A 14,477-nucleotide genomic window follows, 5' to 3' on the forward strand; every position below is an offset into this window, starting at 1 on the left:
TTATTCGCAGACGAATTTTTGATTGAAATTTGCAAAGTTTTTATACGATATCCTGCATCAAGTTTTTCTGCCAATAAGTCTTTGATCGACTGTAAATTTGCAAAGATGAAGATGAGACACTCCGCTATCATTTAGCGCGCTTTACTTCTAAATCCAGAAAAAAAAAAAAAAATAAATCCAACGTAACCATTCGTGCGCATTATCCAACAATCTTGTCGCGAGATGATCGTTCATGCTCTGTACGGTTTAATTGTGTGACAGAAAGACAGCTGATAAGAGTAGAGAACGTTTATACGTTAGAGAGTGAGAAAGATTGTTAGATGGAGCGTAGCGGTGTCTTGAGCACTAGTGGATTGTGGATGTGTTTTGTGCCGCAGATGTACATGCAGGAGCTCACCAAGCAGCGCGAGATGCTCTACACCGTCGAGCTGGTATGTCATATACCCAATCTAGCATCTAACGAATAGGAACGATAGTAACGAATTAATAATCGCTCTCGCAACTAACTCACACCATCGACTCTGCGACTTACATCATAAACTGCGGTGAACTGCAACTGAACAAATTGATTTTTTGCGTTACATTTTCTCGAGTCTTGATGAGCATCGTTAGAAATCTAATGTAATTGCCTCTATACGGACACGATTCACGTTACGTTAACGCACATCATCTTTGTCTGTAACGCGACAAGTTGCATCTTACTCAATTGGCATCTGCTTCAGCTTTCACAATCATTACAATTCACAAGCTTATTCTGTAAAGACAGACGTTGTTCCAAGTTCAGTGCTAGAGAAACAGATTTCTCGCTTGTTTTACCCCATATTAATGATATTTGATAGAAAAAGCTTGAGATTTTTACAAATTTCAGGGTTGAGAGAGAAATACTCGAGTAATTCGGGTGATATTAGATCTGTTTTGCACGGTTTTCTCTTCGCGATACAAGAAAAACGGTATCCGCAATGGGCCGTATGATTCCTCCTATAATTATCAATGCATCCGTTTGATGATAATGTAATATGTAGTGCGTGGAAGAGAATTTGGGACGGTAGTAGAGTTTGTCCTATTACCTGTGCGTGCCACAAATACAGAGTGGAAAATCATTAAGGGACTATGTATATTTATCATTTAATTAAAATATTTATTTATGCAAACAATTAAATAGACGTTATACATACAATAAATGCTCAAGAAAGTGTAGCGTACTCTCCCTCCGTGAGAAAAATTTTAATAATTGTTCAAAATATATAGATTTCGAGGAAGTTCACTCAAAGTGCTCACCGAACAGTATTTTTAAAAAAGAATAGCTTCTTTCATGATTTTCCACTTTACATACATACTGTGCTTTGCCAACGAAGAATCTTCGTATATTACATTCGTCTTCTTTGTATAATTTTGTTTTGATTCGACATTATCTGCATGAGCACATTAATTAATTTCACATGCGTGTTATTGTAATGATGAACAACGATCGTAGGAGAGGGAAAGAAGAAGGCAACACATGGCTTTGGTACGAGCACTGGAGAATCGTCGAAAGATGGAGGAAAGGGAGAAGAAACGGCTGGAAGCCAGGGCTGAAAGAATAGCGACGAAGGAGAAACGGGCGGAGCAGAGGAGAATCGAGATGGAATTGATCGAACAAATTCGCAAGCCCGTCGAGGATATGGAGCTGACAGGTGCGAGAATAAAACATTCGATCGATTTCATGCGATAAGAGCATTGCTATTACTACGTCACGTAATGAGCTGAGAACTTAAATGCAAAGTTCGCGCGTTTCTGACTAACGAGTGTGCAATTTTTCAGATCACAGATCACTGCCAGAACTCAAGAGAATACCTGGACTTAAGCTGCCCGGACAAGCGTTCGCGGACATCGTCATGGTCTTCGAATTTCTACATAATTTCGGGGAGACTTTGGGATTTGGTGAGGACATTTAATATGACAAATACAGGGTGTCCTAAACCACTCGTACACCCCTTTTTTTTTCAAAACCTAAGCATTTTAGAGAAAAACGTTTTGAACAAAAATTGTATGGTTTTAAGGAGAACATAAGATGGTGTCATTGGTTTGACCTTGAATGGCATCATTAAGGTCAAGTCAAGGACACCTTTAATTTCTTAAATGGAATCCCCTATTTTTTATTACATATTCTTATAGCTTATGTCGAGAGCTTTCCAAAAAACTATAATAAAATATTTTTTCATTAAGAATTTTTTGAGTTATTTTGTATCTTAATCTGACTAAAGAAAAAATAAATAATTATTATAAAAGAATATATTGCAAATAATTGCATACTTTTTTTAAAAAACAATTATTTTCTGTATACCATTTGATACATCTTATTATTCTGTACATAAAAATATTACGATACAATTATCGAACACTAAATAATTTTCAAGATATTTTATATTTTATACTAAAATATGTCAGATTAAGATACAAAATAACTCAAAAAATTCTTAATGAAAAAAAAACTTTATTATAGTGTTTTGGAAAGCTCTCGACATAAGCTATAAGAATATGCAATAAAAAATAGGGGATTCTATTTAAGAAATTAAAGGTGTCCTTGACTTGACCTTAACGATGCCATCCAAGGTCAAACCAATGACACCATCTTATGTTCCCCTCAAAATCATACAATTTTTGTTCAAAATGTTTTTCTCTAAAATGCTTAGATTTTGAAAAAAAAGGGGTGTACGGGTGGTCTAGGACATTCTGTATATATATCAGAAGAAGACCATTTGTTATTTTATTTAGGCTTTCGTCATTACCGCATTCCTTTTTCTAGATATGGACTCGCTACCAAGTCTTAAGAGTCTTCAACTCGCTCTTCTCAATGATGAAGAAGCGGAGGAGGAAATGTTGTCGGTTATGACACATCTGTTGGTGTGCGCTATTGAAGATCCAGGAATCCCGCAACCGGCCAGACACACCACAGGCTTGGGTCAAAGTTTACGTCAAGCTGACATCACTCATGCCAATATCAGCGAGGTTCTGCGAATTTATTTGTACGCGAACGCAACCGGCGAGGTGAAGGCTTTGACGGGGGTGTGCCTTGAACGTGAACGCGACAAAAAGTTTGCCGATCATCATCAGAACGGCGGCGACTACGCTTCAACCTGCTCGGGAAAGAACGCACAGTTCTATGAGCATCTACATAACAACGAAACATGGAGGATGTCGGAAAGATTACGGGATAAGCCTTTTCTAGCGTTGAACCCGACGCATAAAGCGCAAATGCTCGCTTTTCTCTGTAACGAGCTGCTGCAAAATAAGGCTGTGATCAGACAGATAGAAGGTAGCCTAGAGACGGTGGCTCAGCTGAGAAAGGAGAGATTCGTATTGGATACTAAGATTAGAAAGTAAGTTGCATTATATGAACAAAAGTTGAGATAGATGAAATAATAATTAATTAATTAAAAGCTGTTAAATCTATGATAAAGAACATTGTTTATCAAAGATATATTACAACTTAAATAATCTATTTTATTTAAAAATATTCAAAATTATTTAAAAATTTAATATTGTTTTGCTTTTAAGCTGCCTTAATAATATTCTTTTTCCTTGTTTACGTTTATATAGACTTAGACAATTACATGGTCGAAAAGTTCGGATGGAGGCTGTGGGTGTGATCGTGAATAAGATTGGCGACACAATCACTATTGAGAAAAAGGAAGGCGAGGAAGAAAATAATACCACATCAACTGCTGTAGGTACGACGCCTACGCCGGACGAGATTCACCACGAGGATGAAGTAGAAGACATGTCCGAAAATGAGAGCGAAGGCACTCAACCGGAAGAGGTATTAGAAAGCATTGATATAGTTGATTTGAAAATTTATTTTGTATTATATATAAACAAAATTCAAACCTGTTTAGGAGGAAGATAAAAATCTGTCTGGTGAAGAATTGGGTAAGAAATTGGATAAACTATTGAAGCAATCGGAGGAACAATTGCAAAAGTTGAATAGTTCGTCGAAGCAACTCCGGGCGCATATCTTTGGTCAAGACAGGTATTGGAGGAGATATTGGGAGTTGGCATCCGCCGGCGGCATCTTTGTGGAAGCTATGGAGAGCGCTGAACCGGAAATTCTCGAACTCCAAGCAGAGCTAGACGAAAAATACAAAAATATGCCAGTGGAAGAAAAAGCCGAGGAGAAATCAGAAAGCGAAAGCAAGAATTGTGAAAATCGCGAGAATGAAGCGCCGAACGAAGTCAAAGATGAAAAGAAGTTCAATTTGAACGAACAGGATGTAGATATGAAATTCCATGGTGGCGATAAAGTGAAATCCGAAGTGAACGAAATCAATTATAAAAAGGAACCTATGCAAAACTGTGGTTCGGGGAATTCCGAAAATGTGGAAGAGGAGAAAAGGAATAGAAACAACGATGTTGATAGTACGATGACAGATGCAAAGACGAATGTCACGTCCGAGGAAATAAAGCAGGAGACGGAGGTGATCAGTATGGATATCGATATGAAAACCGAAAAAATAAAGAAGGAGAATGAGGAGATGGACGAAGATACGAAACCTCTAGTAAAAACAATGGAAGACAAAATCGTTGAGACGATACCAAATGGTGACAAGTTCAACCACATCAATAATTTGCACAACGGGAAAGAACTCAATGGCTCCTTCATTTCTAGTGAGTTTTTATAAATCCTAATATTTAGAACAGACTCTTCAATATTTTTAATAAATGTTAGTTATGTCGATTATTTCAGACAGCAGCAATACCGAGCCTAATTGGTTTTCCATCTTACCGCGAGAAACGTGTGATACCCCGGGACCTAGCACTAAGCAAATATTTGGCATAGCCGAGCCGACCGAGTTGAGAATTCCCGTATTCCCGCCGCCAGCCAGTCCCAATTACGATAGATGCGACAGTCCAGCGCCCCTGATTTTGACTCAAGATGAGGCAGTGCAATTGGAATATTTGAAAGTTCATGGTTTACCGCCTCCTGGTGAAGCCAAACCGGTACCGAAAGGTAAATTAATTCGCGAATATTAAAATAAGAATACATATGAATGCATATGCATGCAAATATATGATTGTGTTTTCCAATTTTTTAAATGAATTTATAGATCTGAGATATGGCTGGTGGAGAATAACAGACGTTGACACGTTCCAAGAACTCCTTGAGCATCTACATTCACGCGGCGTCCGTGAGAAGGAATTGAAGCGCACAACATGGGCAACAATGGAATCTTTCCTGGCCGTAACAGGTAAAATTAATGTCGATCCTGGTAACACTGTCGCAACGGAACTTCAAGCGGAACCAGATGATCCCGATACGCCAATTCCGAAGCCTGATAATCCGAGCGACTGGAGCGAACAGGTTGCTCTGCGCGTAGATGCCCAGCTCTTGGAACAGGTGGAAGCTCTTGAAGACAAAGTAGCTAATGCTAGCATGCAAGTCAAAGGCTGGAAGCTTCCACCGCGAGCGGGAACCGAGGAAGCCGAGGAAATCGAAAAGTTGAATGAGATGGAGAAGATTAGCGCAGTCGAGCAAGCACGACAAAGGTTACTTTCCTTGGAGGCGGCTATAGAAAGAAGATACTTGAAACCACCTTTAGGCGTTTGGTAAGATAATAATTCTTAATAATTATTTTTATTTTATACTATAATTATTATATCATAATTTTTGACATTTTGTAATAAGAAAAAAAAATGTATTTTGCACAACAAATTTTTAAAGATGATCTCATTAACATAGATACACACATACAAATAAATTTCTTTCTTCCTGTTAAATGGAATCCGATTAATTAATATATTTTGTATTACTATTATTAAACAATTAGCATTTAATTTGAATTGTCTGATCAACAAGTTTAATTAAACTGATAATCGTAATTGCGTAGTACTGGAGATCCCAACCTGGCGGCTCTTAAGGCGGAACAGGCGGCGGCCGCCAACGCAAACAATTCGAATAATTCGGAGCAGAATAACCAGGCACCCGCACCGCCGGAGGAAACGACACCACGGGGTCTGAATACTTGGCGAGAGGCAACCGCGCGTGCTCATACATCGGCGCAACTCGCTATGGCGCTTTACATGCTTGAGGCCAGCATCGCTTGGGACAAGAGCATCATGAAGGCTGTGAGTCTAACAACAGCTAGAAACTCGGTCTGCGCCAAGCTACGAAACCGCTGCGTCTCACTCAAAGCTACCAATCAGTACAAACAGCTATTGACTACTTCTCAGACCTCTGTGGGTATTCGCACTAACTTACTAACCGAATCATCCTTTGCTGCTCCTGTTCCTATACCTAATATACTCTTGTCCTCTTCTGTTCGATGGCTCACAGAGATAGCGTACGTCGCTTCGAATGAATATCGACAGGTGTTTATTCGATTCGATGACCTAACGATACGCTTCTCATTGCGACTGCTCTCACAATACATCCGCTTCCAATTTCATTCCAAAATTCTAATGTATATTGTCACGTGTGCGAAGAATATGGCAATGAAATTTGCATACATCCGTTGAATTTCGCTCTGTTCGCGCGATGCCCGCCCTTGCTTCATTCATCTTAATTTATGCGAATGCAATTAATATACCAAAATTGATTCGCGCGTTTGTTGAGATGAATCCTATTCATAAATTGAATATTAATAACGTATATGCATAATGTATAAATTACATAACAAAAATCAAAGAATAAATGTTAAAGAATGTACATTTAATGGTGGTCAGAGTTTAACGTAACGGTTGCATGCAAAACTGCCGCTTACTATTTAATTTGTTTTTTTTTATTATTATTATTTTTAATGTCTGTTTCTAACTTTTATGTTCTTTTAGTCCGCTTTTTTCAGATCCTCTAGTGCATTCCGAAAAATCTTATTGCTATTTTTGTCATTCATTTACTGTAGTTCACATTCTTATTATGGCACGATTTAAGTTGTATTCATTATTATGTGATTGCATATAGTATATTTAGATTAAAAACCTCAAAATTAAAAAAATACTTGACATTTATTATTTTAAATATTTTGCTATATATATTGTTTGATTGAGCTTTTATAATGATTTTTTTTATGCAATGTTATTTATAATTATGTTTTGCATTGTGTTTATTAGATACATACAACTTATTTGCATAGATCTTTGTTGTTGTGCTTTTTGAATTAAAAAATACTTAATTAACACAAACAATGCTATAATCTTTATGCTATTCTAGCTGCCACATAAGAAACTAATTCTTCTATTCCATTTTAAATGAGGAGTTTATTTCGGTTACAGAATTGCCAGTTTTGTCATAGTGGAGACAACGAAGATAAGTTGCTGCTCTGTGATGGCTGTGATCGTGGCTATCATACTTATTGTTTCCGTCCAAAAATGGAAAACATTCCTGATGGTGACTGGTGAGTGATGATAATTTTGCGTTTTATTACATTTTACAAAATATAATAAATCAATTTTATTTTACATTGAAAGTTTTGCTCAAATTTCTTCTACTATTACTTCAGGTATTGTCACGAGTGTATGAACAAAGCGACAGGTGAACGCAATTGTTTAGTATGCGGGAAAAGAGCGGGTAAAAACTTGGTTTTATGTGAACTTTGTCCAAGGGCTTATCACACTGACTGCCACAATCCTGTCATGCCAAAAGTAAGTGACTGTCGAAATATATCTTTATAAATATTTAAAGATCTCATTATCCGACAAAGTCAATTCTTGTGTATTTGTATAGGCATACATTTTAACACATGTATTATGCTCTGCTTGCAGATGCCACGAGGAAAATGGTATTGCTCTAATTGCCACAGTAAACAACCAAAGAAGAGAAATAGTAGTCGAAGGAGTCATACCAAAGGGGGAGGCACCAGAGAAAGTGAAAGTTCTGATCATCCACCAGCTAGGTGATTACGTTAAAAACAAACAAACATTGTCAAGTCGCTGACTTAATGACGTTTCATGCGAAGTACATTAGAAAAAAAAGCCATGATGAGATAATGATTTAATAATATTCAACGAACCGCAAATAGCGAACGATATTATTCCCGATTGAATAAAGCAATCTCACAATGAACGAACTATCTGTATACACTGTATTCATGCGATTACCAATTTAATCCTCGGCTCCGTGGCGCAATACTGCCGAGAATTTTTGTCGTCTTGAGGAACTTTATCTTTCAACAGGGTGTTCCACGAGAAGCTGCTACATCGCAGTTTGTTCGCTTAGAAAAAATTATATTTGATAACTTACTTTGATAACTTTTCTAGTTCCAAATAGTGGGTGTTTCGAATTTTTTCAATATTATTTTCTCAGATTTCTCTGTCGGGACACCCTGGACATTCATAATACATCGTTGTTGCCTAGTGTACTTGCGATCGCCGACTGTGGGGGGATGGGTATTTTCTCAGAAAAATTCGTCGTATAACAGTAGAGCCGCCTTCAGATCGTGTATGACGAATCGGAAAAAAAAAACGAGAGAGGGCGAAAGTGGGCGAAAAGTAAAATGAAAAAAGTAATAGAGAGCGAACGAGAGACAGAGAGTCAAAGAGAGAACGCAAATATCTCATCGGGAGCAACGTACCCGTCTCAGCCGGACACACGATTGAATCGATATGCGATTCGTCCTTGCGCATTCGTCCAGAGGCTTTTAATGACGGGAAACCTCCTGCAGAACGGAAGTTAATCGTGCAAATAATTTCTCTGTTGTTTTGCGCCGCAGTCCAACGCCGTCAACGGCATCGAACACGCACGTAGAGGACGTCAGTTCGTCGGAACCGGCGACTCCTACCGCTTCGCCACGGAAGGAGGGTAACAATCGGACGCTCACGAAGAAGCAACAACGAGAGCTGGCGCCTTGTAAGATACTCCTCGAACAGTTGGAGCAGCAGGACGAGGCCTGGCCATTCCTCCTGCCGGTAAACACCAAACAGTTCCCGACCTACAAGAAAATCATAAAAACCCCCATGGATCTCAGTACGATTAAGAAGAAATTGCAGGATTCTGCGTAAGTTGCCCAACACATGCGCCAGCGATTAATTAATTGAAAGTACTATCTTTAACTGCCTTTCCTCTCAAAATCACATCCCGGTCTTTAAGACAGTAGAGCTAATACATACAGATCGATCGCAAAAAAAAACTCCTAACCGATCATCGTCAACCTTGGTCGGCATTGGAAGGCTGAAGTTTTTCACAACGAGTGCTTCTCGATGCAGGTACAAGTCTCGTGATGAGTTTTGCGCCGATGTCAGGCAGATGTTCATCAACTGCGAGGTATTCAACGAGGACGACAGTCCTGTGGGCAAGGCCGGCCACGGGATGCGCAGTTTCTTCGAAATGCGCTGGACCGAGATCACCGGCGCGCCGCCCCCGCATCCGCAAACGCATAGCTGAGGCTCGGTACGTTCGCGCAATACTTGCAACAGCTTTGCCCACTTCTACTACTAGGATATGCACCGCATCATCGCGCGATAAATCGACGTCGTTGTCGTCGTCATCGAAAGAGACTGATCCTCTCTACTTCCGAGCTGTTTTATTAGTCGGCCTCGTTCTAGCGGCCGATCAAATTTTTCATTGTAATAATAATCGCTACGAATGCTGGATACACTCGCCTATCGTATCATTCATTCTCCGCTATATGCATTCTGACACGAGTATGTCCCTGTATTTTATTTTCCTTTTAGCACCATAATGGCGTAATTTCGCCAAACTTATTCATTGTAAAGTATTATATGTGAAACATTCTTAGCCGATCGGACATTCGGCTCCGGTTTAACAAATCCTGGTAAGGGAAAGTGCGAGGGAAAGCTTCGCATTCTTTGGTCGAGATCTTAATCTGCGATAAACGAGAGAACTTCTCGACACTAGACGTGATTAATCGGATAAGAGCGCATCGTTTCGATTCCTGCCGATTGGGATGAAGCAATGCGAATGGTCATTGTACTTACCGATAAACAATTGAACATTTTGCCTAAGCGACTAAAATGTAATTTGCGATTGTATTATACAGGCTTAAATGCCGACGCGTCGTTGGCAAAAGAAATATTTTGCAAAGTAATAAGTGTGAAAAAGAAAGAGAGAGGTTATATAAATATATATATATGAATATATAAATATGAATATAGTGTGTATATGTATACACAGAATATATATACACGTCACACATACATGCATACACTCACACATCACCTTTGCCCACAAATGAGCACATAAGATAAGAGTATTATTTGCTGTAGAAATATATAAAACAATGGGCACGAAATCGACGTTTGGATTAAAGAAAATCTTAACACCGTTTCGCAGAACCATTTTGATTTCTGCGTTCTTTGCATTTGGCATCGGATTTTATCAATCTAGGAATGTATATTATGAAAAAAAACAAAAAAACGCATGAAGTACGCAGAGCGAAACTTGTACAATGACAAAAAGAAAGAAAATTTTTATATTTTCACGCATCAGTATTTTAAAACAAGAACATAGTCTCTATTCTATGAATGTTATATTGATTCGCAGATCCATCAAATTAATAGACAAAATTGTCTATTATAATTATAATTATCGTTTTAGTGTGAGAAAAGTGTGTGTGTTCAACGATTTATATTTTAATGTATTAGTCAACAATTAATAATAGGAATGAGAAACGTGTTGAGCCTTGCGTACTTGCGCTATGTGAATGATCTATCAAAAATGTTATTGTCATTTGTAGAAAAATGTGAAGTCTGTTTAGAATTTTCCGTTTGCTTAATTTTATGTAATATAAAGATTTTGTTTTGAATAATATATATATATATGAGCAAATATAAAATTTTCCACTGCCGTTGAAGAGATTCACATCACATTAATATTGTGTTAACAAATATTTATTAAGTAAATATGAGAGAGATATCACTTCATTTGATACGCAGAAATATTGTTTGTTATCCATGGGAAAGTTGTAACGTCCAAGGCTTCCCATTTTTCATTCATCGAGTATCGTAAAGTGGTGATGTAAACCCGGATCAGCACACATATACACAGACACAAAATTAGACATTCAGGGATGATATTATCGAAAATTATTGTTCAATTGTTAAATTAGTTGGCGCATCCCCGAAAATACGATCAGCATGAAAAATTCTTCGGATGTAACGCAGTAAAAAGTGCATTGCATGATGAACGCCTTCAAGAAAATGAATTTCTTCGAGAGTAATGAATGTGATTGTGTTTTGATTGTCATTGAGAAATTAGATTTATATTCGCCACGCGATGCGTAGTATTATTATAATAAGAATTATCGCAATTTTGATCGCGCCAAGTCCAACGATTAAATCTTACACACTAATTCTCTCCCGTTTGTGCGGAGTTTTCTAAGGGCGACGATTGGCGTCGAACATCTTTCAAAGCGAAATATCTTCGAAGCGTTATTACAGAATAAAAACGAAGAGATATTATTGCGCTGCGAACGATAGATGTGTCAGATATTAGTGAGAATTTCTTCGATTATAATCAACCGTACCTTTGTAAGTATGACCATTTTACGCGAGACGGTGTCTATGATGTAACGAAAACATTCACACTGTATCTTGTTTTGTATGTAATTGATGTACATTATTGCTCGTAATAGCGAATAGTTGGTAAATAAATAATGAGAGAAAATGGGAGGGAGGGAGAGTTCAATCGTAGTGTGACGTGCTAAATGATTACTGTTTAAAGGAAAAAAAAAACACTCGTAGTGTGTAAAAGTATTAATTAAAGTATAAACGGCAAAAGAGAGAGACTACAAAATAAAAGATAATTGGTATCGTTCAGGGTGCGACTGAAACAGCGACGTCTCATCGTAATTGAGAAATGAACATACGGTAAGATCATTGACGGGATTGCGTAATGACTACGAATTTTTTGTTACATCCTAATGTCGGAAAATAGTTTTTCAATTTTACCTATAAAGATTTGTTTATTGTATGTAGTCTCGCAAAAAGATGAAATTTTAAAGGACCTTATGATTTCAGGAACTTACAAATTGTCAATATGATAATGATCATTCCATATTATTAATGTTACACACTGTGTCGGATTTCAAGATCTATCGTGATATTCAGTATTATTAATCTGCGAAAATAATAGCAAAAAATTCTATTCTATTTTCTTTTTATTTTTATTGTGATTTCTCTCATTTGTCAGTTTTCAAAGATGTGGTAAAGATTCTGCTGGTCACGTAATTTCAGTCTATGTAGAAATAGTAATAAAAATGTTTATTATCCTTTGTAATAGAGATAAGACCGATCGTAATCAGAGAGAGTTCGTGTATATACATTTACCAATGTAAAAAAAATTGAGAGTGCAGATTATATATGGGGCATTTTGTCGATCTTACCGATTGTTCTTACAAAAGAGACACGCCGTGCCGCGCCTTGCATTGTCATACAGTAGCCGATATGTTTAGACATCTCATACATTCAAACGACAAACTGATACAACAAAAATAATTTTTTAAAATTTAATTATTATTTAAATAGTAAACAGTTACATTGTTAGTACATATAACGACGCTTTTTATACGAATTTTAGTTTTTAAACGTCGATCTTACTATATATAGTATATACTATATATACTACATATACTATATATATATATATATATATATATATATATATATATATATATGTATGTATGTATATATAGTATATAAATCAGATAGACAAAAATATCTGATAAAATCAGAGAGACAATGGTAATAGTAATAATAACTGATATCGATTATAATGGAGCGGATAAAGAAACGAAGGAAATACATGAAAGGAGAGAAAGAGAACGAGAATGAAAGAAAAAGAGAGAAAGGCAAATGAAAATGTATGTATGCGAGTGAAAATGAGAGAGAGAGATTTAAACTAGATGATTGTCTATAGTATATACGAAGGCATACGTTAGGTAACCTCGATGCTATTTAAACAGACTTAATTAATGTATTGCAAATGAATTAATAAAGTGTAAGCGAAGCGTGTATCTGTATAGTACTTCTTTTTTTTCTTTCGACAACTATAATATATTTTGAGTAAACAGTCAAGATTTTCTAACACCTAAGTCCAAGCATACAAAAAGATAATGTAACTAAAATACTTTCATAAAGTTAATGAAATTATACAGTTTTTTTACTGAAATACTGTTACATGCTTTTTTGGCAGGCATATATATTTTTGTACCACATTTTGGACTACATTTTTTAGAAAAATTTTATTGGGTTTCATATCACTTCTTCTTTGCTTTTATATGGCCACTTCTGACCCAGAGCTGTGTTCCGATTTCCTATCCAGGTGCACCCGATATTATAATATACGTGATGTAAACTATAATACTAGGTGCATCCGGGGAAACGGAACACAGAGTGCTATCAGTATATTCAGGCCAACAATTGATTTAAACAGAGGAGTGATAGAATGAGATAGAGAGAAGGGAGTCAGAGAAGAGATTCTATTTAAATGTAAAGGATATTAAATGTATTACAGGATTTAAGGAAGGAAAACAATGCGTGGATAACTCCGGAGGAAGGTTTTCTTAGAATGTCTTGAATCTTATAAGGCTGTGTTATCTTGAATCTGGACAGCAGTGACAAAAATGACGACCTTTGTGCGTTGTAAAGAGGGCAGCTCCAAAATACGTGGTCTTGCGTGGATAGCTACATGGGCAAGAAGGGTCTGTAACCAAATTGCAGCGATGTAATTGAGGACGTAGTGGTCGCTCTACGTCTACAGCAGGTAACAATGCTTTCTCTGAGTTTAAGCTTATGAAACCAGGGTTTGAGCGTGATCTTTTCGAATGAGTTAAAATATTTGGATCCTTTGTGTCTGCCTTGTATCTTAAGGAGTCTACTAAAACTTTCAATGTATTTTCTTTGAGGGATAGAAGTTGGAGTGAGGAAGTTGCTTCTCAGAGAATTGACCTAAAGAAATGCTCTTTTCGCTAAATAGTTGGCTGTTTCGTTTTCGAGGATCCTTACATGTGTCGGAATCCAAATGGTGTTTTCATATTTAGCTAGTTTAATCTCGGAGCTTTTATTTGTAGCGTAGATAACGTAATTATATGAATGAGCCAGATTGATAGAGAGTAGGGCTTCGGTAACACTTTTGGAGTCGGTAAAAATGACGGATTTAGTAACTGAATTGGATAGAAAATGTTCCAGAGTATAAAGAATAACAAGAGCTTCTGCAGTAAAGATAAAAGAATAAGAATGAGATCTGAATAGAAGTTGCAGGTGAGAGCAAGGAGAGTATATAGCGAACTCTACATAGTCGTCCGAATCGTTTTTTGAGATGTCTGCAAAGAAAAACGTGCAGAAGGAAATTAATTGGTCATAAATTTCAAAGAAGACGATTTGAGGGAGCATTTTTGATATTTTTCACCTCGATAAAGGAGATGACGATTGAGGGAAAAGAGATAAGCGCATCGTAGTCGATAGAGTAAACAGCAGGATAGTCGAATTTGGAAAAATGAGACTTTATGCAAAGGAGAGAACTAAAGGAGCTGAATAAGAGAAACTTTCAA

The 14,477-nt window shown here is 37.0% G+C and overlaps 1 protein-coding gene across 14 annotated transcripts in view; it reads left to right on the plus strand.

Moving 5' to 3' along the window:
* Positions 1 to 12,947, plus strand: part of LOC126849748 (bromodomain adjacent to zinc finger domain protein 2B-like) — a 178,368-nt gene extending 165,421 nt beyond the window's left edge. For 8 of the 14 annotated variants that reach the window (XM_050591912.1, XM_050591925.1, XM_050591917.1 and 5 more), the window contains 14 exons: positions 378 to 431; positions 1,475 to 1,673; positions 1,801 to 1,920; positions 2,786 to 3,359; positions 3,580 to 3,799; positions 3,876 to 4,644; positions 4,706 to 4,987; positions 5,085 to 5,583; positions 5,865 to 6,213; positions 7,246 to 7,367; positions 7,473 to 7,614; positions 7,735 to 7,865; positions 8,682 to 8,966; positions 9,175 to 12,947. In XM_050591912.1, the coding sequence (XP_050447869.1) occupies positions 378 to 431; positions 1,475 to 1,673; positions 1,801 to 1,920; positions 2,786 to 3,359; positions 3,580 to 3,799; positions 3,876 to 4,644; positions 4,706 to 4,987; positions 5,085 to 5,583; positions 5,865 to 6,213; positions 7,246 to 7,367; positions 7,473 to 7,614; positions 7,735 to 7,865; positions 8,682 to 8,966; positions 9,175 to 9,352 (3,924 nt within the window). In that variant the 3' untranslated portion in view covers positions 9,353 to 12,947. The remainder of the gene's footprint in view (positions 1 to 377; positions 432 to 1,474; positions 1,674 to 1,800; positions 1,921 to 2,785; positions 3,360 to 3,579; positions 3,800 to 3,875; positions 4,645 to 4,705; positions 4,988 to 5,084; positions 5,584 to 5,864; positions 6,214 to 7,245; positions 7,368 to 7,472; positions 7,615 to 7,734; positions 7,866 to 8,681; positions 8,967 to 9,174) is intronic. The other 6 variants (XM_050591920.1, XM_050591927.1, XM_050591914.1 and 3 more) reach the window with 3 other exon arrangements.
* Positions 12,948 to 14,477: the final 1,530 nt, after the last annotated feature.

This window comes from Cataglyphis hispanica, chromosome 5, assembly GCF_021464435.1.
Source record: "Cataglyphis hispanica isolate Lineage 1 chromosome 5, ULB_Chis1_1.0, whole genome shotgun sequence".
NCBI classification, from domain to species: Eukaryota; Metazoa; Arthropoda; class Insecta; order Hymenoptera; family Formicidae; genus Cataglyphis; species Cataglyphis hispanica.